We start from the raw sequence: 25,387 nt of genomic DNA on the forward strand, positions 1-25,387 counted from the left end.
TGCCGGGACTTAGAGTAGTTGGAAGCTCAGTCCGCCGGTTGCCGCCTACGCCGCCTGCTGCCGCGTCGCGGTTACCAAGGGCTAGAAAAGGTAGTGGTAGGCGCCACCGTGGAGCCGCTCGGACATCCCCGGGAGGGTCGTAGGCGCGCTGCCCGCGTCGCCGGGACGCAGCCTCTGCGGACGCCTCGGAGGCGGAAGCGACGACGGAGGCAGGTGCGGCTGGAAGCTTAGTTTGCGTGAGGAATTAGGAGTCTCTTCACCCCGCAAAAGAGTTTCCAAAGGGGCGGCGGGAGCTCCAGCCCTGTTACAGCACTTACTGGTGATTCTCTCTGGTGACTGTCATCTAAGGTGTTAGTAATGTTTTCGTGCTGTAGAGAACTCACATTTGCTGAGTGTCCACGGTCGGCCGGGCTGTATAGCCGTCCTCTCGTAGTCCCTTAGCAGCCCGGTCGGATGAGGAAATTAAGCTTTCCCAAGGCGGGATAGCGCGGGATAGATAGCATGTATCAGAACCTGGTTTAGAAGCCAGGGCGTTTTAACGACCCTCCCCTCCTTGGTATGTTCCCTCTGCCACTCTGCTTTTTATTTACTTATTTTTTAAAGTATTTTATTTATTCATGAGAGACACAGAAGGAGGGAGAAGCAGGCTCCATGCAGGGAGCCTGACGTGGGACTCGATCCCAGGACTCCAGGATCAGGCCCTGGGCTGAAGGCAGCGCTAAACCGCTGAGCCACCCGGGCTGCCCTGCCACTCTGCTTTTAATAGCTTTAGGATGTAAGAGTATTCTAGATTTTTATTAATTCATTTTTTTCAACAATTTTTTTTTTCTTGAGAGGGGAAGTGCACTGGGGAGCGAGGTGGGCAAAGGAGCAGAGGGAAAGGGAGAGAGAGATATTTTTTTTTTCTATTTTAAGATCTTATTTATCTGAGAGAGAAGGCACAAGCAGGAGGGAGAGGGAGAAGTAGGCTCCTTGCTGAGCAGGGAGTGGCTGGGCTCTATCCCAGGACCCTGAGATTATGACCTGAACCTAAGGCAGACAGATGCTTAACCAACTGAGCTACCCGGGTGCCCCTGAGAGAGAGAATTTTTTTTTTTAAGATTTTATTTATTCATGAGAGACACAGAGAGAGGCAGATTCCTCACAGGGAGCCCAATGTGGAACTTGATCCCTGGACCCCTAGGATCACGCCCTGAGTCAAAGGCAGACACTCAACCTCTGAGCCCCCCAGTCCTCCCTGAGAGAGAGAATCTTAAGCAGGCTCCACACCCAGTGTGGGGCTGGATCTCACCACCCAGAGATCACGACCTGAGCTAAAATCAAGAGTCCACTGCTTAACCACCTGAGCCACCTGGCACCCTGTTTCCATAAATATTTATTGAAGTGTACTAAGGGATACTGGAAGAGCAAGATAGATCTGTTCACTACTCTCTTGGGACATCTATTCTAGTGACCTAGACTTATCACATAATGGGATTATACTATGATCTCTTACATTGCAGCACTTGTTCATTTGTTTTTTTAATCACTGTGAATCCCTAAGTGTCAAAATATTGAACCAGTACTGAGTGCTTACTATGTAGCAGTCACTGTTCTGGTCACGGGATGTATTCTTGAATAATATGCGAAATATAGGCAAAATACCTGTCTTGATGAAGCTAACATTTGTGTGATAATCATTTTCACTAAATAATATTATACGAGATTCTTTCACCTCTGTGAAGCAATCCAGGTACCCGTATATCTTTTTGCTTTTTATCTTTTACACCTTCTCGTTTTTCATGACCCAGCTCAAATGTCACTTGCTCTGTGAAACCTTTCCTGATCCTTATTTTTTCCTTCTTTGCAGACAGAATGAAGAACTCCATGGCATTGAGTTTATGGTTCAGTTTAGTTCAGTAAACACTCATTGAACCTCTTCAATGGGCAAGACCCTGTATGAAGTGCTGGGGACAAAGATATAGGTAGGACCTAGGCCTGGCCTTTGAGGGGCTCACAGCCTGGAATTGGGAGTGTGAGGAGTGGGGAACAGACAGGTAACTACAGCATGGTGGAGTGTTCCAATTAAGAGGTGGACTGAGGTGGTAGCACAGAGAAGGGTCAACCTGAGGAGGGGGAGATCCAGGAAAGCTGTCTGTATGAGCTAGGCGAAGAAGAGGGGCAGAAGTGTTATAGACCAAAGGAATGGAGCAGCACATGGATGTAAATGAGCATCATTACTGTGTGTGTGCGTGTGTGTGTGTGTGTGTGTGTGAGAGAGAGAGAGAGAGAGAGGAGACGTTACAATTAACACTGAGATTAGCTGCTTCACGTTTGAGATAGAGACCCAAGGTAGCTGAAGATAACTAGGCAGGCAGCCGTTAAGCTTGGAACTCGGACTTTCTTTTTCCTACCATCCAGATAAAGTTCATACTTTCCTTAGGGTTACTTTCTAGACCAGGTAACATGGGGATTATGTGCCTTTCCTAGCCCATTTTTTTAAATCCACACCTTCTCACCTGGTATTCTTTATTGGGACTTGGAATTTCCTAATGAATTAGTTGTGTCTGGGTCTCTATGCCCTCCAGTCTAAGTCATCCTTTATTTATGTATAGCGAGTATCTTTTCCCAAATTGTGTCTTATCTTTCAACTCTGTCTTTGCTGTTTTTATCATACATAGATTTATTTTGTATTAATTATATTAAAAGATCCTTCCTTCCTGATTTGTGATTTGCACATCTTATTTAAGCACTGTAGCCTCACTTCATCATCACAAAATTACTCTCTTGTTCCACCTTCCTGTCCATGTTTCTGTCTCAGTCTATTTCTGGGATCTTTAGTTTTATGGGTTTTTTTAAGGCCCCAGCTGAGACATATTTTGGATCCCAGCTGAGACACGTTTTGGAGCCTACATGAGTAGGATGTAACTAATGAGAAAGTTCAAGAACTCTGAATGGCAGGCTAAGAAGGAGTGTAATATCTATTTTACAGGTGAAGAAACAAAAAAAAAAGGAAGTCAAGGGGTCTTTCCCAAGGTTGAAGATCAAGTAAGTACTATACAGATCAGAATCAAGGTCCTTATATACTGTAAGTCGCTGGAGTGTTCTCCCAACAGTCATCATCTCTAACATTCCCCAGCCAGCTATTTACTCATTCATCCATTCACCTATGTAGCAGATAGATATGATTAATCACAAGAGAGATTTCCTGAAAGACAGATTGACTGAATGATTATCAATCTTTCCCCATCAATCTATCCATTCATCTTCCCAACACATTTTTAGTGAATTCTAGGTTCAATGGTAGCTTCTGGAATTAAATAGGTGAGTAAGATATCAGGGGACCCACAGCAGGTGAGAAGTTTATTAAGGGGAACAAACAATTATAATAAAGGGATAAGCATTATACTAGGAGAGGTATAGAGTACTGTGGGAACACATAGGGCATCCAACCCCTTTTGGGATGATAAAAGGTCAGAAAATTCATAGTGCCCTGTGTTGAACCAGAGGAGATACCAACATCACTCATTTATTCCACAGATAGTTGTGGGATCTATTATGTGCTAGGTGCTGTGTTAGGTACTGGGAATAAAGAAGTGAGTGTCATAGGTGCTCTTTTTCCCTTAAAGGAATTTAGAATCTAATTAGGGAGATCAGAAATATGTATAAAAACCTTTGGGCCCTGGGAATACATCTTATCCTTCATTTGGCTCACACATGTTTATTGGGTATTTCCTATAAGCATCCCAGAGATGAAAGAGAGATGGTGGATTGGATATGTTTCCAGACTTGGAGGTTCACAGACCACTGAAGGAACCCCTTCATGATCAATAGTAATCTTTTGAGGTAGAAAGGGCTCCACCATTTTCTCCAGCTAGAAAAAAAAAAAAAAAAATCCAGCATTTAGCCAAAGTAGCTAATTTCCCTCTAGAAGGTTTAGTGAAGACGTTGTGGAAAGGGTAGCATCTGGACCATGTCTAGAAAGAAGCTTTTTAAAAATGTATTACCTCATTTACTTCTTATAGTAATTCTCCAAGGCACAGGTTTTTATCTTCATTTTACATGTGAGAGATTTGAGGCATGAAGAGATAGCCTAGTCACTTAGCTTGGTGGCAGAAACTAGACTCAAATTTAAGCCTCCTATCTCCAACAAAATTGTTGCCTTTCCTACTGCACCACTCTACATATTTATCACTTACAGAAAACATTTTCTCAGGACATCTGATCCTATGTCTCCACTCTACTCCTTCCTTTTACTGAATCTCATTCCAGACCCTCATTTCAGGAGCCACATTGTCCTAGCCAGGTACTTACAGGGTAAGTCTCTGACTCTGTTGAAAGTTGTCTGCAGTTGTTTCAAAGCAGATCTGGGAATGCCTGGATCTCTTTATTATTTTTTTTTAAGATTTTATTTATTTATTTGAGAGAGAGAGAGAGAGAGAGAGCAGAACAAGACAGCACGAGGGAGGGCAAGCAGAGGGAGAGGCACAAGCAGACTACCTGCTGAGCAAGGAGCCTGACTTAGGCTTGATCCCAGGATCCCAGGATCATGACCTGAGCCAAAAGCTCTCACCTAATCCACTGAGCCACCCAGGTGCCCCCTGGCTGGATCTCTCTGTCTCTGTCTCTCTCTCTCTTTTTTTTTTTGGCTGGATCTCTTTAAAGAAAAATCTCAAATCTCCAAGAGCTCAAGATTTAAGAAATTTAGATCTTACATTAGAGATTTATATCTAACAGAAGTAGCATTTAAACCATCTTTTTTTTTTCTTTTTTCTTTTTCTTTTTTCTTTTTTTTTTTTTTTTTTTTTTGAGAGGGAGAGGGTAGGGAGGGGACAGAGGGAGACAGAGAGAATCTTAAGCCGGCTCCATGCCCAATGCGGAGCTCAGTCTCACAAACCTGAGATCGTGACCCGAGCCAAAATCAAGAGTTGGATGCTTAACCAACTGAGCCATCCAGGCACCCCTGAACTGAATCTTAAAGCATGAAAGTAACCAGGTGAGATGGAAAAGGCTATTCTAGTCCAAAGAAACAAAGGCAGGAAAGACTGAATGTGTTTGGAGAATAGAAAATGATTCTCTGAGCCTGTTGAGCGGGGTTGACTGGAGCTAGAAAGGTTAGGACGTGGGACTCCAGGGGCCTTCAAGAACAGGCTCAAGTTTGCTCAGTGGGAATCCAATCAGAAGACTGTTGGGATATTCTAGGTGGGAGAGTAAAATATTTGGGAGAAACAGTGAGAGACAGAGAAAAGTAACATTACAATAGTTTTTCTGGGGACGCCTGGGTGGCTCAGTGGTTGAGCGTAGGCCTTTGGCTTGGGGCATGGTCTGAGAATCCTAGGATCAAGTCCTACATTGGGCTCCCTGCAGGGAGCCTGCTTCTCCCTCTGCCTCTGCCTCTCTCTGTGTCTCTCATGAATAAATAAATAAAATCTTAAAAAAAAAAAAAACAGTTTTTCTGAGCTAGAATTGTCTTGACTAAGTGACCAGTTGATGGAATCTGATTCAATCTAGCATTATTTTTGTCAGATCTCTCTCTCTAGGCCACAGGTTGGGTCATGGCTTTCCCCAGCTCAGATAACGTCCATGGCTCTCAGTTACCTACAAGGGGAAGCCTGAGCTCCTAGGCCTGGTGCTAAAAGCCTTCAAGAGCAGGCACCATCCTTTCTGTGTAATCTTATTATCCCAAACTCCCAAATATACATCCTTCTCCTTCCTGGATTGAGTTGTTTCTTTACTGCAGCAAATGTGCCCACTACCATGCCCTTAGTCCTATGGCCCTTTTTGTTTGGAAAGCTTATTCTTTATTAGCAAACTCAGTTCATCTCTCAAATCCTATTTATGCAGTTCAAATAGTAATTTTCATGACATCTTGCCTAAAACGTGAGCCCCCTCTTCCCTGAAGTCTGTTAAAACAAAGAACATTTCTAGCAAGCACTTAGTATGTACTGAGCACTACCATTCTAACTTGATCCTCTCATCTGTCTATTAAGGTAGGTGTTACTACTTCCAATTTACAGATGAGGAAACAGGCTCAGAGGGGTAGAGGAGCATACCCATAGAGTGAGGAAAGACAGGATTCAAACCAGGTTTGTCTGAATCCAAAGGTGTTCTGTATAGTGTTCCAATAAGTTAGGATTGATTTGAACCAAAAAACCCAAGGCCCTTGGTCTCCCTCTTCATTCAAAGAGCCAGCCCATTTCTGAAACTGGAGACTCCTGGGCCTCAGAGATAGGATATGATGCTCCTGGTGAGCTCACAAGCCACATTGGTTGAGAGAACTATGGTGCCCCTTCTCAGTGCTTCTACTTCCTCACTTTCCTTTCTTGACTCTCAGGGAGATGACCTCTTCAGGAATATACAAGCTGGATAATGGGAAGCCTTACCTGAACAACTGCTTTCCAGCCAAAAATCTCCTTCGGACTCCAGAAGAAGGTCAGGTGACTTCTCTAATTGACACCTTTGCTTCACACCCAGCTCCCGCATATATTCCTTCCTCTCCAATCCATTTATTACTGTTCCCTGCACTACCTGACCCCATCCATTTCCATCCATCTTCCCTCAGTAGCCTCAGGGAGCTTTCTAAAATGCACATCGAACCACAGTGTTCCATTCTGTTCAGTGACTTCTCATTGCTGGCTCCTTTACCTGATATTCTGTATTCAGAGTCTAAACTGCCCTTATCCTTTGCTACAATCCCATTCCTTTATGTATGGTCTATTCCATAGTACTTTCTTTTCACATAGCTTGTTTTATTTGCCCAGAATGTTCCAGCTCTCATTCTAGTTATCCAAACTTTTCCCATTCCACAAAACCCAGCTCTTCTTCCTGTCTAGCTACTCCAGCCCTCAATGACCATACTCTCTTGTGAGCTGTCTTCCTGTTTATTACTCTGCCAAGCTCCTAAATAAAATGGCTAAATAAAATGACTCTGCTAAGTAGTTTTTCAAGCATTCATCTAGTTAAAAACTTCCATGGGGCAGGGACTCCTCATAACTCTGGGCAGAGCCCTACAGATGGAACACTGCTGAGAAGTATGAGTTCAGCAGATTGGATTTGTTGATTTGAAAGGGTAGAGAAAGGGGGAAGTACCCCTTGTTTACTCTAGATGAAATAATATGCTGGTTACTTTTTATGTGGAATATTAGAAGAACTTTCTCCTCCAATCCATCCTCCCAGCTTCTCTAGAGTGATTTCTTTTATCATATAGAGACATCTGGCCACCTACCTGTTTAAAACCCTCCCGTGGAGCTCTCAGTATGAACTCACAATTGCATCCCCACACCCTCTTCCACACACAGATGGACAATAGAGAAATTAGTACAGCCATGTGCATCTACATGTGTTAGTGTATATATATATATATATATATATATATATATATATATATATATGTATATTTCTGGTCCACTGAGAACACCTCATTCACAAAGAGTATACGTGGCCCCTAGATCTTGGTTTCTGGATAGATCTTGGTTTCTCCAGAGAAAAAGTTGTTTCCAAGGCTGGGGCCAGAAAAATATAAATTGTGCCTGGAACGTCGTATAGTGACAGGAAGTACAGAAGTGTTCAGAGAAATGATGAGTGCCTGTCAGAAGGACATAGGACCTAACCTGAAGAAGCTCTCAATAGCTAAAGTTAGGACAACCTAAACAATAAAATAAATATAGATAGTATTGGGTTGTAAACTATACAATAAGTAAATATTCATGAGCCCATACTGACACAAATAAATATTTGTATATGTAAATAAATATAGAAGGAACAGCTCTTCCAACAGTAGAATTTCAGTTAGTAAATATAGAAGGAATGAAGGAAATAGAAAATCACTGTTAAAAGATCACAATAATACTTTTTACAGGTAAGCTTCTAATGGGTGTTGTAGCAGGACTCTCCAGCAAAATAGAACCAATAGGATATGTATTTAATATCCTACTCATTCTGTTTTCATATTCATATATGTGTATGCACACACACATTATCTGTGCTAAGGAATTCTTATGAAATGATGGGGACTGGAAAGACTGAAATCTTTAGGGCAGGCAAGCTGAAAACTCAGGGACATATTGACATCACCTGCCATCTGATAGGATGGGCCAAGAAGGGCACCATGTCACTTCTGTGGTAGTTTTGCCAAAGCACAGAGCCTTCATCTAATTATGGGAAAGCATCAAACAAATTCAAATCAAAGGACATTCTACAAAATAATTGACTAATACTCACAGATTGAGAGATTCTAAGAAGACATGACAACTAAATGAAATGTGAGATCCCCCTGGAACAGAAAGGGGACATTAGTGAGAAAACTGGCAAAGTTCAAAGAAGGGTTATGGGTTAGTTACTAATATTGTACTAGTGTTAATTTATTGCCTTCAATAATTATATAATGATTATATAAGATGTTAACATTAGGGAAACTGGGTGAAAGCTGTACACGAACTCTATTATTTTCACAACTTTTCTGGAAGTCTTAAATGATCTCAAAATGAAAAATTCCAGGGGGATAAACATTCCCATGGTTGCTCTTTGTGCTAAAAGCCTACCCCAATAAACCCTTGTTTTGGTTCTCTAGACCTTCTCTAATCTGACTCTGCTGACCTCCCCAGCCTCATCTCTTTTCTGTCATGTTCATCTCCTGACACAGCCTGGACCTTATTTTCTCACCTTTTTGGGAGTTTGGGAACCAACTCACATTAGAGTCTTTAGGAGTCAGGCCTATTGGAAGAGGACAAACAAAGGTCCATGCGCCAGATGGGAGCAAACCTGGGAAATTGAGCATCTGCAATGTCAGGCCTAGAGTGGGAATGGGAAATGACTCCTGGGAGACATAAGGCAGAACTGTATCCAAGAGGCAGGATTGGCAGCAGTGGTCAGGTGAGCCAGGGCAAGCCCCTGAGGCAGAGGTAGTGGGCCGTTGAAGGCAAGGAGCCAATGGTCAGAGGCACCAAGCTGGTTCCCACAACTCCATGCTGTTCTGTATCTTTCTGATCTTTTTATGCTTCTGGGTACTTGTACTTTTCCTTCTGTCCAGGCTGCCTGTTTTTTCCATCTCCATCAAGTCAAACTTACTGGATCTAGCTCATGCCCTAGGTTAGTAGCTCCCCTTTCTGTGCTTTCACAGCACTTATTCTATTATTAGGCTCCTTTGAGTCAGGGCCTCTGTCTTATTCATCTTCACAGCTCTAGTTCCTAGCACAATGTCAATGCTCAGAAAAGGTATGGATGAGCAGTTGTGGGTAGGTGCTGTAGCTCAGCATTCATTCAGCCGTTCATTCAGTCATGCTCACAATATAGTAAGCTCTGTAAGCCTTGGGAATACTGAGGTGTGTCAATCAGATGAAACCTGCTCTCTGGAGTTTAGGACAGACAATAAACAAGTGAACAAATAATTATAGATTTCAATGAATGCCTTGGAGTAAATAAACTGATGTAGGAGAGAACAGATTCTAGGATGTTGTCATGAATTTTGTTAGGTGAGCTTACTAGTAAACCTCATATTTTTTGCTCACATAAATTTTTGAGTTCTTTCTACAGTGAACATGTATTAGATTTTTTAAAAGTTCCAACTGTCCAATCATTTTCTTATTGAGCTCTTGATACAACCTTTATGCTGTAATGACGGGATCCAGGGTAAGATCTAGCAAGATGGAGCCCATTGAGTTGTAGCAGGATTTTATCTTTACCCAAGAGATGACCAATGGGAGAGTAACAAGCTGACATAGGAAAGAATGATCAGCTCTGCTGAGGAGGGTCAGAGATGGATTTGTAGAACAGGAAATCACTTGATCTGGAGTCTTGAAGGAAAATTAGCGTTTGGAGACAAAAGTAAGGAGGAAAAAATTGGACAAGCCTCTTTGAGTCTTAGCCTTTTCATCTGTAAAAATGAGGACAATAACTTCTCCTTCACTATGGTTTGGGGCCAATTAAATGAGGTAGGTATGCAGACATCCCACCTCCCCTACCACCACCACCAGCAGCACAGCGTCTGGTGCATATCAGGTAATGAGCATTTTTGGTTTTGGTATTATAGGTAAATATTCTGTAAACACACTAGTTGTAGCTTTAGAGGAGTTTGCTCCTCCTCACTGTTCTCATCTTCTCAACAGGCCGAGGACACTGGTTAGTGGCTCGGAAATGTAACCTCAAGAAGAAGCCCAAGAGTGTGCTTCAGGCACCATCTGACAGTCAGGAAATCCAGAAGAAGGTTTCTTTTGAGGTCAGGGGGAAGAAAGGGTCTCAACAGGAAAACCAAGAGGACATTCCTGGGCATGTGCTGGACCAGGCTTTTCTGGTGAGAGTAAATGTATCCTGGAATGACTGGCAACATCATCTGATGACTGTCTTGGTGGGGGACAAGGACTTGCCCTGTTCCACTGTGGTACAATGCCCCCAACCCAGCCCAAACTATTAGAGTGATCTTGGCTAACTGAGGATGATGAAGGGACCCAAAACTTTCTGTACATCCACCTTGTGAGATAGGGATTATTGTCCCTATTATGTTGTTGCCATTGTGAAGATGGGAAAACTGAGGCCCCAAAGAGGTAATTTGTTTTGGCCATGGTCCCACAGCTGACTATTAGAACTCTGGCTATTCAGGATTATATCTATTCAGGATGAGGACTCTGGTCTACTGACTCCAAAGCCTGTACCCTTATAGTATCATGTAAGAACTTTTAATTGATTTGGAGAGGCAAAGGAGTAGGTCAGGGGAATAGTAAAGTGAAAATCTAATTCTTGCATCTGGTAGGGAGTAGAGATTCTTATTCTCTGGGGAGATTTTTCCCGGAATGGGGGGACTGGGGAGATTCCACACTCTACAACCACTGTCCTGTGGTTTTAATATTTGGCTGAAGTCTGAGGGAGCAGTTCAGATAGTACCAAGTGTCTAGGGCAGGCTTTACAAAGAAGACATGGGGTGGCTCTATTGGAAACCAGACAGGTAATTTCACATCTGCCCTTTGCAATGACTTGGTGGCTTGGCAAAGAAATACCCATTTTGTAAACCAATATTAATGTCCAGTCTAGTTCTTTACCTAAGAGATGGGTAATAAAAAGAAGTAGTAGAGAAGTTGCTCTTGCTAGTTCACATAGTCCCTTTGAAGAACTCTTCAGCATCCCAGGCTCTGTGGTTCCCAAGGGTGGCTTTCTACACAGATCAGATGTTAAAAGAGAGCTTTGAGAAGGCAGCTTTGAGGTTGCAACTCACCTCAAGGGGGTAGTGTGAGCTTTTTGCAGAGTCCCCTGGTATGTCCTTAGTTGTGATGTCTGCTTCTCACTGGGTGTGCAGAGGACTGAAATAACAGTATCCAGGAAGGGCAGGAAACACTTAACATAGTAGTCTTCTTTTCCCTTTTGTTTCCTACTATGTATATATACCCACATTAATAGAGATGGTGTGTTACTCATGCTGCTGTTTTGTATAGCAGAAAAAACAAGGGTGTTTCTCACAGTAATGGGATACCTACTTACCTGCTGGATAGTTCCACTTGAATGTTTCTTTGACACTTCCGATTGAAATACTGCACCAATTCCCTTACTCCAAGTCCCAAGACATACCTCTTCCCTAGTGTTTACTGCCTCAGTGATGGTGCTGTATCCAAACACCAAGCCAGGAATCTGCTCAAGTATCCTTGACACTTGCTTTCCTTCACCACCCCACTCCTGACACTACCAAGCCCTGGCACTTTTATTAAATAGTTGTCAAATCTGTATTCTTCTCCTCATCTCTACTGCCTCCACCCTAATCTGGGCCACCATCATCTTTTATTAGAGTAATTCAATAACTTCCTAACTAGCCTGAACCAACTAGGATGCTTTTATTTAACATACAAAGAAGCCAGAGGCATTGTTATTCCAGGGTAGGTTAATTTACTGTTAAAGGCCCAGGTTCCTTCATCTTTCTGCTGTTATTTCCTTAGCATGTTACCTTGTCCTCTTGGGCTGATTGCTTTCATGATCCCAAGATGGCTGCAGCAACTCCAGTCATCCCATATAAAAGATAACATCCAGAGGTACAAAAAGGATTGTCACTGTCTTATGTCTATTTTTAAAAGTAAGAAAGAGTTCCCCAGAACTGGCCTCCTACAGTGTCTGTCTGATTGGCCAGACCTATATCATATGTCCCAACAGTCATCAGTTAGGGGAATATGACCTCCAAGATTGGATTAGACAGTCAGGACTTATCCCTTGGAGCTGGGGCCTAGGACACATCCATGCAGAAAAATGGAATAACGTTGGGGTTCTTTAATAAGTAGTAGTAGAGAAGTTGCCCTAGGGAAGGTAATTAACAATGTCTGGTGTATTCGTCTCTTCACATCGTTTCTATGTGTATCAGACAAAGCAATTTTTATAAAATTGCTATCAGCTCTTGCCAGAAAAAAAAAAAAAAAAAGCCTGTTAGCTTTCCACTAACTGTAGAACAAAATCCACACTCCTTTACCCAGCCAGTATGGACCCAGGTGATCCAGTGGCTGCCTCCCTGGCCTTGTTGTTTTTCATCCTCTCAAAAGCACCTGGCTTTTTCCTGCCTTGATAGCTTTCACAACCTGTCACCCACTTTTATGGGACCAACTCCTACTTTGCTTTCAGGTCTCGCCTGAAATATTACTTCCTCAACTAGATATTTCCTCATTTTCAGACTGAGGTTAGGACCTGCTGTTATTATCCCCCATAGCATCTTGAATTTTTCCTTTAAAATATTTATCACATTTAGGGGTGCCTGGTTGGCTCAGTTGGTAGAGCATCTGACTTTTGATCTCGGGGTCATGATTTTAAGTCCCACATTGGTTGTAGAGATTTCTTAAAAATAAAGAAAGAATAAATCTGTAAAAAAAGTTTTTATCACCTTTATAAATACTTGCTTGCTACTTGGTTTCCATGCTGTCATAAGTTCTGTGAATAGAATATTACAAATGCCTAATTCCATGCTTAAATATGATACCATAAATAAACGACTAACAGAAAAAAAGAATGAGGTTTGGTTAAGAAGAAATAGAAGCTCCAACACTGAGATTTTCCTCTTTTTACTTATGAGGGGCAACATAGTAGTCAAAGGAGCACAGAGCTTAGTGATTACATTTCTGGATTCAAATCATCTAATTTACTAGCTGTGCGACCTTTGGCAAGGCACTTTATCTCTCTTAACCTTATTTTTCTTTTTTCTTTTTATTTTTATTTTTATTTTTTTAACCTTATTTTTCTCATTTAAAAAAGGAAAATGGTGATACTTATGTTATCCTATTTAGGATTAGAAGAAAATGTATCGATGCATATAGTACAGTGCATGGCTCAAACTAATGCTTAGTAAATATTTAGCAAATGAAAGAATGAACAAATTATTATAAACACGAAGAGATTGGAAAAGCCCCAGAAATACAGATTTTTAACAGCCAGGTAGAAGAAGTGGGGCTCAGAAAAGACAGAGAAGGAACAGAGAAAGAGAAATCTTAAGAACCCTGTCAAGTCAATGTTACTATCCCCATCTTGCAGATGGGAAACTGAGAGGTAGAAGAGCTGAGGTCGGAGCTCTGGTCTGAGCAACTCCCAAAGCTCATGCTCTTTGAACTGTACTAGGCCACCTTTCTCAACAGGGAGTCATTTTTTGTCTTGGCCAATTATATAAGCTTTGTTGGGGCCTTGAGAGCTGACTCTCTGCACTTTGTTTCAGCTGAAGCACCATTGTGTGAGGAAGCCATCAGACCTGTGCAGTGTTAATGTGAGCGGCCTGAAGTTCTCCAAGGTAGGGACAGCCAGCACAGATGTGATTGGGATGAGCCAGACCTGAGGTGGTTCCTGGCTGTTTGTCCATTGTATCTCCAAAGTCCCTGAGGATTAGAGGGTTGGAGGGGGGTATCAGACAAAGCCTCAATGAGTGGAAACAACATTCAGACACAGTCTTTTGCAGTAAATTTGCTATTGCCATTGGCCTATGTGAGGTGAATTAAAGGAAGTAGCATTTTGGGAGTTGGTTTGAATTTATCATCATAGAATTTATTCATAGAATTACCTATATTCCATCAGAAGAACCTACAGGAGAAATTTCGCTCAAGATTCAGTGCCAGGAGCGATAATGGTTCTCCCAAGATACTGATTTGTTCTTATACATGCTGTGACTCATGTAATGAGTCATGTTTTTCTTATATTGGCTAATAGGTAGCTTGAGCCACCTTTGTGGCTCCCCACTAGCCAGTGTATAAGCGGAATATTATGGCATATGTTTTCGGTTTGTAGGCCACCCATGGCATATGAAGAGAGATTGGTGGTATAATACTATACAGCAATTAAATAAATCAGTACCATTAACATAAGTCAATCTCAAGAGATTTATGTATATCAGCAGAAGTGAATCTCAAAAACAATGTTGAGTGAAAAAGGCAGGTTGCAGAATGATACCTGCAGTATGATTGCATCTAATACAGAGTTTTGAACCTTGTAAATAATATTATATATAGTTTATGGATATACATATATAGAATACCAGTATAAAACAAGTGTGAGAATGATCATCACCAGTTCAGGATAACTGTTATCTGTGAGAGAGAGAGAGGAACACAATTGGGGAAGATCATGGGGGCAGGGGGCGTGGTCAGCTCTTTAGTGTCTTATTTCTTTAAGGAAATTTGAAACAAAGACAGCAAAATCTTCATATTTATTATTATTTTTAAAGATTTTATTTATTTATTCGTAGAGATGCAGAGAGAGAGAGAGGCAGAGACACAGGCAGAGGGAGAAGCAGGCTCCATGAAGAGAGCCTGACGTGGGACTCTATCCAGGGTCTCCAGGATCACGCCCTGGGCTGCAGGCGGCGCTAAACCGCTGTGCCACCGGGGCTGCCCCAAAATCTTCATATTTATTAAAGGTGGATAGTGGTTACATGAGTCTTCTAGTATTATTCACTAGATTTTTCTGTACATTTGAACTATTTCATAATAGAAAAAAAGAAGCAGAAAGGCCATTCTGGCTCTTAGCAAGTAGGTGCTCTTTGCTAAGAATATAGCTTATATCCCTTTATGTTTTCATGCCTTTTGACTGCAGCTCTGGAGCTTTGGCAAAGCCTCTTGGCAGGGAACTAATCTTGGTGTTCTTTTGAAATGCTTTCCCACAGGCTAAGGAAAAGGACTTCAAGCATTTTCATTCTGTGATTTACATCAATGCCTCAGAAAACCTGCTTCCTCTAGGTAAGCTTTTCTTCCTTAAAACTAGACTTCTGGATCTTAGCCAGCATAGCTAGTCACTCCTATTAGAACTTGCTTGTCAGTGCATTCATGACTATCTGCTCATCTCTTTTTTTTTTTTTTTTTTTGGAGTGCAATAGACTGGGTGCTAGAGAACACCCAGACCAGGATTTCAGAGCAGAGCTGGCAGCTACCTACTTAGAGTGTTTCTCTCTGAGCTGCTGCTTCTCTCTCTGTAAATGGAGACAGTTCCTTTTCCTTCTTCCTCCCCAAGGCAGGGTGCTTTGTAGGCTCTGATGAGATAGGTATAGGAAAATGTTTTTAAACCTGTAAGAACTATAGGACTATAGGAGCTCCTTTTTTCAGCAAGTCCACAGCGACCCCTGCTGGGTGTCAGGACTATGTGCATGCTTGGCCTTTAGAAATGAATGCATCTAATTTTCCTGTTCTGGTGAGCTCATAGTTTGGTGGGAAAGATGGGTTCAGACACAGACAATTATAGCAGGGTATGGTAAGTGTAGTGATAGAAGGAATAAGAAAATGCTATGCAAGCGTATAAGCAGGACACCAATCCAGACAAGAGTGTCAAGAGAAACTTCTGAGCATAGGGGCACCTAGCTGAGACCTAAAAAATGAACAGGAATTAGAAAGTATTTCAGTCCAGTGGAGCAGATGTGGAACAGCAGTGCCTGATCAGGATGCTGAAGAGGTCTATGGCCCTACCACTCTGAAAGTGTCAGATCTTGTCTGATCTCGAAAGCTAAGCAGGGTCAAGCCTGGTTAGTACTTGGATGGGAGGATGCTGAAGAGGCTTTGTATGTTTGCAAGGGATGTGAGTAGGGGAAAATGAAGACCAGAAAGGTTGGCAGGGACAAGAATATCAAGGGTCTTGAGTTGTAATTAATCTAGCAGGCAAAAGAGAGCCTTGGAAGGCTTCTAAATAGAGAAGCTCAGTGGGAGCTGTGAGGAGCGTGAATGATAAGAGAAGAAGATGGAGACCAGGAAATCTGGGAGATGATTTCATTTTTCCCAGGGGCAGGGTAGGGAGGTCTGAGCCTAGGCAGTAGAGGTGAGGGCAATGGCAAGAGATATTCAGGAGAAGGTAGAAATAATAGGACTTGGTAGCTAATGGGCACATGGAAAGAAGGAGCCAAAGGAGTTCACTAAGAACAGATAGCACTAGAGGAGAGGCTGGTTTCAAGAGAAATCAGGTAAGTTTAGTTTTTAATAGTTGAGGTTGAGGGATGTTTTTTAAAAAACATGTGATATACAGTCCCTGCCCTTGAGAAAACACTGTCAGGAGGGTGGTTTTAAAATACAAAGGCTTATAGGCATAGGAAAAGATACTCAGCCTCACTAATAATTGAAACCATCAAAATCCTGTTTTTTGCCTATCAAATATTGGCAAACATGAGAAGGACTGATTGATGACAGCCAGCATTGATAGGGAAATGGTTACTCTCGTATTCTACTGGTAGAAGTATAATAAATTGGTGCAACATCTTTGGAAGACAGTTTGGCAGTGTCTCTTAAAATAGTCATTGTCTTTATTTTATTTGTTTATTTTTTTTTGAAAGATCTCATTCATTTATTTGATAGAGAGGGTGCACACAAACAGGGAGTGGCAGGCAAAAGGAAAACAAGCTCCCTGAGGAGCAGGGAGCCCAATGCAGGACTCGATCCCAGGATCCCGGGACCATGACCTGAGCTGAAGGCAGACACTTAACTGACTGAGCCACCCAGGAACCCAGTATTCATTGCCTTTAATCTAGTAGTTTCACTTTCAGGAACTTATTCTACAGAAACACACTTGTACAGAGACACTCATTGGAAACATCCTGAAATACCTACCAAGCAGTCTTTTTCCTAGACTCTAGTGAACATTCTGACTCATAAGGCCACCATCTGCCCCCTTGACATCAGAAGGCTCTAAGTCCTTCCACACAGTATTCCAGCAATACAGCATCTGCACTTGTTTCTCAGTGGAGTCCTCACAACAGTTCCTGTAGCAGTCCATGAAGCCGTCTGTGGGCCATTCTCTGCAGCCCCCTGCTCAAGTCCAAGACAGCAAGACTCTTCATTTGGTAGATGTTGGAGCCACTCTGGTTTAGAAGCCTCATTCCCTACAGGAGCAAATAGCTATTGTAACGCTCCATAGACATAGCTCCTAGAGTCCCGGCAAAAGACATGACTAATTATGGGAGTCGCCACACACAGGGAGGCCCAAAGTTATGGTACCCCTTCAGATGTTTATAGTTCATTTATAGTTTGCCCTAGTCCGTATGTGATTTACTAATCTGGCATCATTTTTACCATAATAATATTGCCTAACTATATTGCCATACCATTTGTTTCAGGATACTAGGGAAAAGGGCTAGAAGGTTAATGAAGTCCAATTCTCATGCAGAAGGGGAAAAGTGTTCTTATTTTTATCCAGATAGCCCAAAGGCTATCAATAGGGAAATGGTTAAATAAATTCAGGTAATGTCTATAATATAGAACATAATCTGACATTATGCAGATCTGTATGTTTTGACATGGAACAAGCTTCTTTCTTAGACTTATTTATTTGAGAAAGAGAGAGAAAGCAGTGTGGGGAAAGACTGAGGGAGAGGGGGAGAGAAACTCAAGCAGACTCTGTGAGCACAGACCCCCATGTGGGACTCGATCTCACAACTCTGAGATCACAATCTGGGCCAAAATCAAGAGTTGGACACTTAATAAACTGTGCCACCCTGGCGCCCTAGCATGGACCAATCTTTAAGTCATATTGTTAAGGGAAAAAGGCAAATCACAGTACAACGTATATGGTCTGATTCCATTTGTATAAAAAGATGTGTGTGTGTGTGCGTGTGTGTGTGTGTGTGTGTGTGTTCACTGTACCCATGAGAAAAATTCTGAAATATTACACATGAAACTTTCAGTGGTTATCTCTGTGTATTGAGATTAAAGGGAACTTTGGGGCAGCCCCAGTGGCTCAGCAGTTTAGTGCCGCCTTCAGCCCAGGGTGTGATCCTGGAGACCTGGGATCGAGTCCCACGTCGGGCTCCCTGCATGGGGCCTGCTTCTCCCTCTGCCTGTGTCTGTGCCTCTCTCTCTCTCTCTGTGTCTCTCATGAATAAATAAATAAAATATTTTTTTAAAAAGGGAACTTTAGTTTTTCTGTATTTTTTTACTTTTTTGGTAGGCATGTTTTTTATAATAAATAACAAATATAATTTTTAAATGGGCTTTGGAGTTAGACATAAATTCAATTCTTGGCCCTTTTACTTCCCAGCAATTCCATTTCTAGCAAATCAGTTAGCCTAGCCGAGGTTCGATTTTCTTAGCAGTAGAATGAGAGTAGTAATCCCTATTGTTCCTCCATGGAGGAATCCCTGTTGTTCAGGATTGTTAGAGATTTAGAGGCCGTATGTACAAAGCTCCTGACCATAAGCCTGGTCTAACCCGGTGGGAACCCAGTAAATGACCACTGTTTACATCTTTCTCTTAGGTCCTTCACAACTAGCTGATTCTTTCTTTCTCCTTCCCTTGTAGAGGCATTTCATACATTTCCAACATTAAAGGAACTGGAGCTTGCATTTAATGGAATTAAAACAGTCTATGTGAAATATGGAGACTTTAAGTTCTTGGAAGTAAGTTGGAGGTAGGGAGTTTTTGGTGCCCACTTGTTTCCCTGTAAAGAATGGGTGTAGTAGAGGTTTCTACTGCTTATAACAGTTGGGAGGGAGTTCTCTGGGCGTTTAGAGTCAGACTCTTCTTCATAGCAGTCCTTTGTAGAGGCTGGCAGGGTTGGTGGTGGTAATGAGGGTAGTGGTCATGGCAGCGATGGCAAATAGGTGAGACTATATCATACCTGTGGCTATTGTGCGTGGTTCTGGAAAAGAAATGCCAAACACCATGCCAAAGGAGTCTGTGCAGAAAACTGACTTTAAACAGAGCATGGTAGGAAGGAGAGTTTGAGGGAAGATCTGGATCCAGTGAGGGTTGAGGAGCCTTGGAGGTTAAGTGCTAGGCACAGCAGGTTGGACCAGCTGAACTAGAGGCATTACAGACTGATACCAGAGACCCATCCTGGTCTAAATGAGCCAGATTGGCTCCAGTGGGCTCAGGTAAGGAGGCTAAAGGCCTAGTTTATTGAACCAAAGGTGACTGTGAAATAGGAATCCTATGAGTTCTAAAGCACACTCTTGACATTTATGCATCCATAGCTGTTCTCCAAACCCCAGATTCAAAAATACAGAAAAATTTGTTTGCATTCTTGCCTTTCTCCAAAACTAAGTTTCCTATAGTGATGCATTTTCTATGCATGTTCTCATACTTGAAGTTAATCACCTCTTCAACTTCCATGAAAACTTTAGGGCCATTTTTCACAAAGTAACAAAGCTTTTGTCACTCCCTGAAAGTCACTGCCTACATGGAGATTAGAGTTGGAGCAAGGTATGGGGCTGGGCACCTGCCCAGGCTCATTCATTAAATAAAGGGACGCTTCTCCACATGTTGGCCTTATAGTACAAGTGTTTTCGATTCAAATCCCAGCAGAATGTCTGTGCGTCATAAGCCTTGGGTTGACCCCAGAGTTGATAAATTATTCAATCTGCCAATATCAAGGGCCAGCCACTCTTCACAAAAGCCTCACTTAAGTCTTGTCTGGGAGAGAGAGTCCTTTCACAAAAGTGAGTATTTCAGAGTTGATGCCCTTTGTATGCCAGAGTTTTAAAAAGTTTTAACTGCTTGGGATGGCAGCCTTTCTAAAACGGATGATATGTCCTTTTGTTCTTTTGCTTTACACTCTGTGGTTTCAAGTCATATTGAGGATAGAAGTGATTTACCATGATTTGGAACAGGAGTTGTGCTCAGACTTGTCCCAGAAGCAGAGCTCTTGAAAGTCCAATAAAGCAGAGAGAGTATAAATTGACAACTGGTGTAATTTTTTGCTATGTTAAAAAAAAAACATTGTTAGATTTTAGTATAAACAGTGGGAAACAGATCCCAGATGCTAGAGATAGAAGTAGCCATTTCTTTGACCTGCAGGTCTGGGAGCTTCTTATGAACTTCCTTTTTTTTTTTTTTACTTTTTACTTTTTAAAAAAGTAGTTATTTGTATGTTGGTCACGCATTGTCATGCATTGTGTAAGGCATCTTGTCTTCCTCACCCCTACTATTTCAAATCCTTATTTTAAGTGCCAGTGGGCCCTGGGGAGGGGAATGACTATAGGCTCTGACACCACACCTGACAAGCTTGGATCTACTAATTGATCATGATTGACTTTTCGATGCCCTACTTCTTTGATAGCTTCTGATGAAGATTATTTATCTGATAGACCCAGCCTTATCCAAGAGAATTTATTTACATAAGAGAGCAGACCAAAGTCAAGATGCCAAATATAAATGAGAAGAGGAAATCTCTTGGCTAATGATTTGTTTCTATCTCTGTGATTTATAAGGTCTCTCTAAGAAAAAGCATAAAACTGTCAAAAGTCCTAAATTTGCAGTTTATAGTAATGAATACTTTGATGTGTAATAAAGCTTGTTATGACTCAGCAGATGCAGTAGATTAGGAATCTTCTGTTCTTGTTTGCCAGAAAGGCTGCCATCCGAAGAGTAGAATTCTTCAGCAGTCAATTTAGAAAAACTTAACTTTGCTGTGATTTGATTTTCTTCATACCAGTCTGAAAAAGGCTCAGCTGGAGCCCTGCCCTGATAGTCAGGAGGCTTCATTTCTTGTCTTGGTTCTGCCACTATTTGGACATAGCTCCTTGGCCAAATCACTTCCCTTCTCTGGGACTTAAGTTTCCTCCTCTGTAAATTCTGGGCCAGCTGTGAAGTTCTGGGACCTGTGATTCTAAGACTATCCATTTCTTTGATCTGCTCGTAATTCTGTGGAAATTAAATTAGGACCCAACATTAAATAGCCAAACCAGCTAGGACAAAGGTCAGCAAACTTCTTCTGTAAAGTGAATGTATTAAGCTTTGTAGTCTGTGTGGTCATAACTAGTCACAACTGTTGTTAACTAATCAACTCTGCTGTTATAGAAAGAAAGCAGCCATAGATACTATGTAAACAAATGAACGTGGCTGTGTTCTAATAAAACTTTATGATGCTGAAATTTGAATTTCACATAATTTTCACACAATAATCTTCATTTAATCTTTTTTCAGCCATTTAAAAGTGTAAAAATTACTCTTAGCCCACAGGCCATACAAAACAGGCAGTAGGATGGATGTGGCAGAGAGGTGTTAGTTTACCAACTCCTGAGCTAGCATACTGATGTAACAGCTCAGTGTGGTTGGAATGGGAAGTAAAACACAGTAGAGTGTAGTGATAGATGAGCCTGGGTAGGTAGCAGAAGAAAGACTGTGGGAAGTATCCAATGGATGATAGGTATGGCTGCTGCACGAAGCATGAGTTGGAACAAAATGAGAGAGATATTAAGGAAATAGTATCCATAGGTCTTATTGACTATCCACATATGGGTATGAAGGAGAGGATTTTCCTGACCTTTACCTATGATTATCTGAGCCAGCTTTCCAGGTCTTCCTCCTTTTTTTTTTTTTTTAAAGATTTATTTATTTATGATAGAGAAAGAGAGAGAGAGAGAGAGAGGCAGAGACACAGGAGGAGGGAGAAGCAGGCTCCATGCCAGGAGCCTGATGTGGGACTCGATCCCGGGACCCCAGGATCGTGCCCTGGGCCAAAGGCAGGCGCTAAACTGCTGAGCCACCCAGGGATCCCTCCAGGTCTTCCTCCTTGAAGGCTTCTCTCTTTGCCCCTGCCAAGTGGAATCACCCCTTTTTGTGAACTCTCAAAACTTGGAATTTGCTGATGGCAGCATGAACTTAGCACCCCTTTGGTGCTTGGCCCTTTCACGGCCTACCCAGTCTTATCAAACCCTCTGTTATACCACAGATTCTAGTCATGCCCAAACTATTTGCAGTTCTTAGAACAAAGCAGGCTACCTCCTATCTCCTATCTCCTGGCTGCATTGCGTTTCTTTTTGCCTTTAACAGTTTGGTGAATACCAACTAGTCTCTGAGGACAACTCAAGCATCACCTGCTCTCTGAAGCCTGCTGAATCTTCTGGTAGAGCTGCTTAATATTCCTTCCTTTGTGCTTCCTTTGATCTGTGTTCAGACCTCTATCCCAGCAGCATTGCTACTTAGTAGACACTAAAATATATGTATCTAGCTACCCAACTAGGTTGTGAGCCAGCAGAGGACAGACTGGCATAAAATAAGCCTTCAGCACATGGTCCTTGAATGAAGAGATGGTTATAAAGATGGCAGCCAACATGAACTAAGTACTTACTATGTGGCAGACTCATGCTAAAGGTTTTACCTACATAATTTCTCATAAGAATTCCTTATTATTTCTATTTTATAGATAAGGAAGCTCGGGTCAAGTGATTTGCACAAATCACACATTTGGCTGGTATTTAAACTCAGGTCTACAGAACCCATCAATTGATTACTACAGTGGAGTCAGACCAAATCCAGTCCTCCTTTGGCAGTGACCTCCAGCCACTTGTTTATATGTCTGACTGACTGTGTAACACTGATAGTGGTGCCACGAATGGGGAAGGAGTCCCTTTGGTCAGTGCCACAGAATAAATCAAGATTTGCAGTGGGAGATGAAGCTAGAAAGTCGTCTGGGAACTGACTGTAGTAGGCCTTGAATGTTAACCCAGAGAGTCAAGAAGGCTTCAGGCTTATGAGTGATGGGGTTGCCTAGGTTAAAGGAAGAAGTAGTTAGCTCCCACCTCATGTATGAGTATCCTTGTCATTGTATAGTCCATCTGTTCTCCCATTTTTTATCTTTGTGCCCTAGTTCCTGGACCTTTCCTTCAACAGTCTGACTGCAGAGGCCATTTGTGATCTGGGGATTTTGCCACACCTCCGTGTCCTACTCCTCACGGGCAATGGGCTCACCTCCCTGCCACCCAATTTGGCTGTCACAGAACAGTAAGTTCTATATCCTAGGATCCATCCCATGTGCTCCTCATGAACCTTTGGGTCCAAGTGTGCAGGAAATGGCCCCGAAGTGGCCCCTACAGCTCAGAAGTGCTGTAAAGATAGGCTGTGAGTGCTCAAAACAGGGACAATGCTGCCTGCTGAAGCTCGTAGGAAAGGCAGTCATGGGAACAGGGCCCCAAAGAATGATGAGGCTTCAGATGATGTCTTCACACTCTACTGTGCTATTAGGAGACACTCAGGTATCTAGCAAGTCACTTTCCTGGTCTCTGATTAGTCATTGGTAAATTGTGGATATTGTTCTTGCCAGACTATTCCCCTTCACAAACCTACTAAGCTTTATATATTCCCATGTTCCCATTTTGCACCTTTGTTTAAGCCATGCCTTCTGACCAGAATGTATGATAATGCCATATATGTATTACTTACTATGTGCTAGATGCTGTTCTCAGCACATTATACATATTAACTCATTTAATTCTTAAAATAGACCTATGAAGTATGTATCCTGTTACTATCTGTGTAGATGAGGAAATTGAGGCACAGATATGTTAAATAACTGCTGATAAGTGACTGAGCCAGAATTTAATGAAGTCCATCTGATTCCAGAGACCATGTTTATGACCATTCTCTTCTTTTATTTTTAAGATTTTATTCATGAGAGACAGACAGAGGGAGGCGGGGCAGCGACACAAGCAGAGGGAGAAGCAGGCTCCATGCAGGGAGCCTGATGTGGGACTTGATCCCAGGACTCCAGGATCACACCCTGGGCTGAAAGCAGGAGCTAAACTGCTGAGCCACCCAGGGCTCCCTTATCTTCTCTTCTATCTTCTCTTCTTCTCTTCTGCATGTATTCCAAGGGTCTGCTCAAATCCTCCTGTCCCTATCAGAAGCCTTCCCTGACTGCTTTATTTTTTTTTTTAATTTTTATTTATTTATTTATGATAGTCACACAGAGAGAGAGAGAGAGAGGCAGAGACACAGGCAGAGGGAGAAGCAGGCTCCATGCACCGGGAGCCCGATGTGGGATTCGATCCCGGGTCTCCAGGATCGCGCCCTGGGCCAAAGGCAGGTGCCAAACCGCTGCGCCACCCAGGGATCCCTCCCTGACTGCTTTAAACCATACTTCTTCCTCCCTTCTCTAAGCATCTGTTGAATTTAATGTTTTTTATCTTACTTTAGAACTTAATATATTCTATTGTGGCTTATGTCTCACAAATATGTATATATATGTGTAATAGATAGATAAATGGATGATATACCTACAGTCTCGTAAGCAGATTGTGAGCACTATGAGGGCAGAGGCTGTGTCTTAGTCATCTTGGATTAGAAGCACCTAGATGAGGACCCAGTGCTTTTGCACATTGAGGCATTCAGTGGATGTTAACTAATTTAGAGATGGTGAAGGAGAAAGTCATGATGATGATGTTTGTTGTGACGATGATAGATGTGATGGAATTTATAGTGATGATAGAGGTTGGTTAGTTGCCCAAAGGATTTGGATAATAGTGATCATTATGTTAGGGATTTCATTATGCTCTTTTTGTTTGCAAGTGACAGAAGTCAACTCAAACTAGCTTAACCAAAAAGGGAATTTATGGGGCACCTGGGTAGCTCAGTTGGCTGAGCGTCTGACTCTTGATTTTGGCCCGGATCAGGGTCTTGGGGTCATGAAATCAAGCCCTATATGGGGTCTGCTTAAGGATTCGCTTCTTCTCCCTCTGCCTCTCCCCCCACTTGTGTGTGCTGTCACTCTCTCTCTAAAATAAATAAATCTTTGAAAAATCAACACCCCCCAAAAGGGAATTTATTTGTTCATGTACCTGTAAAAGTCTAATAGAACTCTAGATTCACTTTGGCTGGATACAGGTACACAGGATGTTGTCAGGGCTCTGCATGTAATTCAGTGTGTTTCTTGAGTATGCACATAACCTTGGTCTTGTCTTTTCTCTTACTTGCTTTCTCAGGCACACATACACATCTTTTTTTTCCCCCAGTGTTGGCTTCATCTTAGGCGACTTTCTCTATGACCAGATACATGTCAGTCAGGGTCTGGTCAGGAATATAAAACCCATGTGAAGTATTGCCAATTAAGGGAAGTTCATTGATTTTCATGGGGAGAGATAATAATTGGCATATTATTATGGAAAAATTTTTTTTAAATTTTATTTATTTATTCATGTGAGAGAGAGAGAGAGAGAGAGAGAGAGAGAGAGAAGCAGAGATATAGGCAGAGGGATAAGCAGGCTCACCTCAAGGAGCCTGAT

The 25,387-nt window shown here is 42.1% G+C and overlaps 1 protein-coding gene across 5 annotated transcripts in view; it reads left to right on the plus strand.

The window, feature by feature from the left end:
- Positions 1–15: 15 nt before the first annotated feature.
- The window catches only part of XRRA1 (X-ray radiation resistance associated 1), a 63,611-nt gene continuing 38,239 nt past the window's right edge, over positions 16–25,387 (plus strand). The window contains exons 1-8 of one of the 5 annotated variants that reach the window (XM_025458997.3): positions 16–213; positions 2,972–3,027; positions 6,314–6,411; positions 10,083–10,267; positions 13,643–13,714; positions 15,080–15,152; positions 18,687–18,784; positions 22,978–23,111. In XM_025458997.3, coding sequence (XP_025314782.1) covers positions 6,318–6,411; positions 10,083–10,267; positions 13,643–13,714; positions 15,080–15,152; positions 18,687–18,784; positions 22,978–23,111 — 656 coding nt within the window. In that variant the 5' untranslated portion in view covers positions 16–213; positions 2,972–3,027; positions 6,314–6,317. Of the gene's footprint in view, positions 214–2,971; positions 3,028–6,313; positions 6,412–10,082; positions 10,268–13,642; positions 13,715–15,079; positions 15,153–18,686; positions 18,785–22,977; positions 23,112–25,387 lie in introns of those variants that run through there. The other 4 variants (XM_025458998.3, XM_025458995.3, XM_049098861.1 and 1 more) reach the window with 4 other exon arrangements.

Source organism: Canis lupus, chromosome 21, assembly GCF_003254725.2.
Source record: "Canis lupus dingo isolate Sandy chromosome 21, ASM325472v2, whole genome shotgun sequence".
Lineage (NCBI taxonomy): Eukaryota > Metazoa > Chordata > Mammalia > Carnivora > Canidae > Canis > Canis lupus.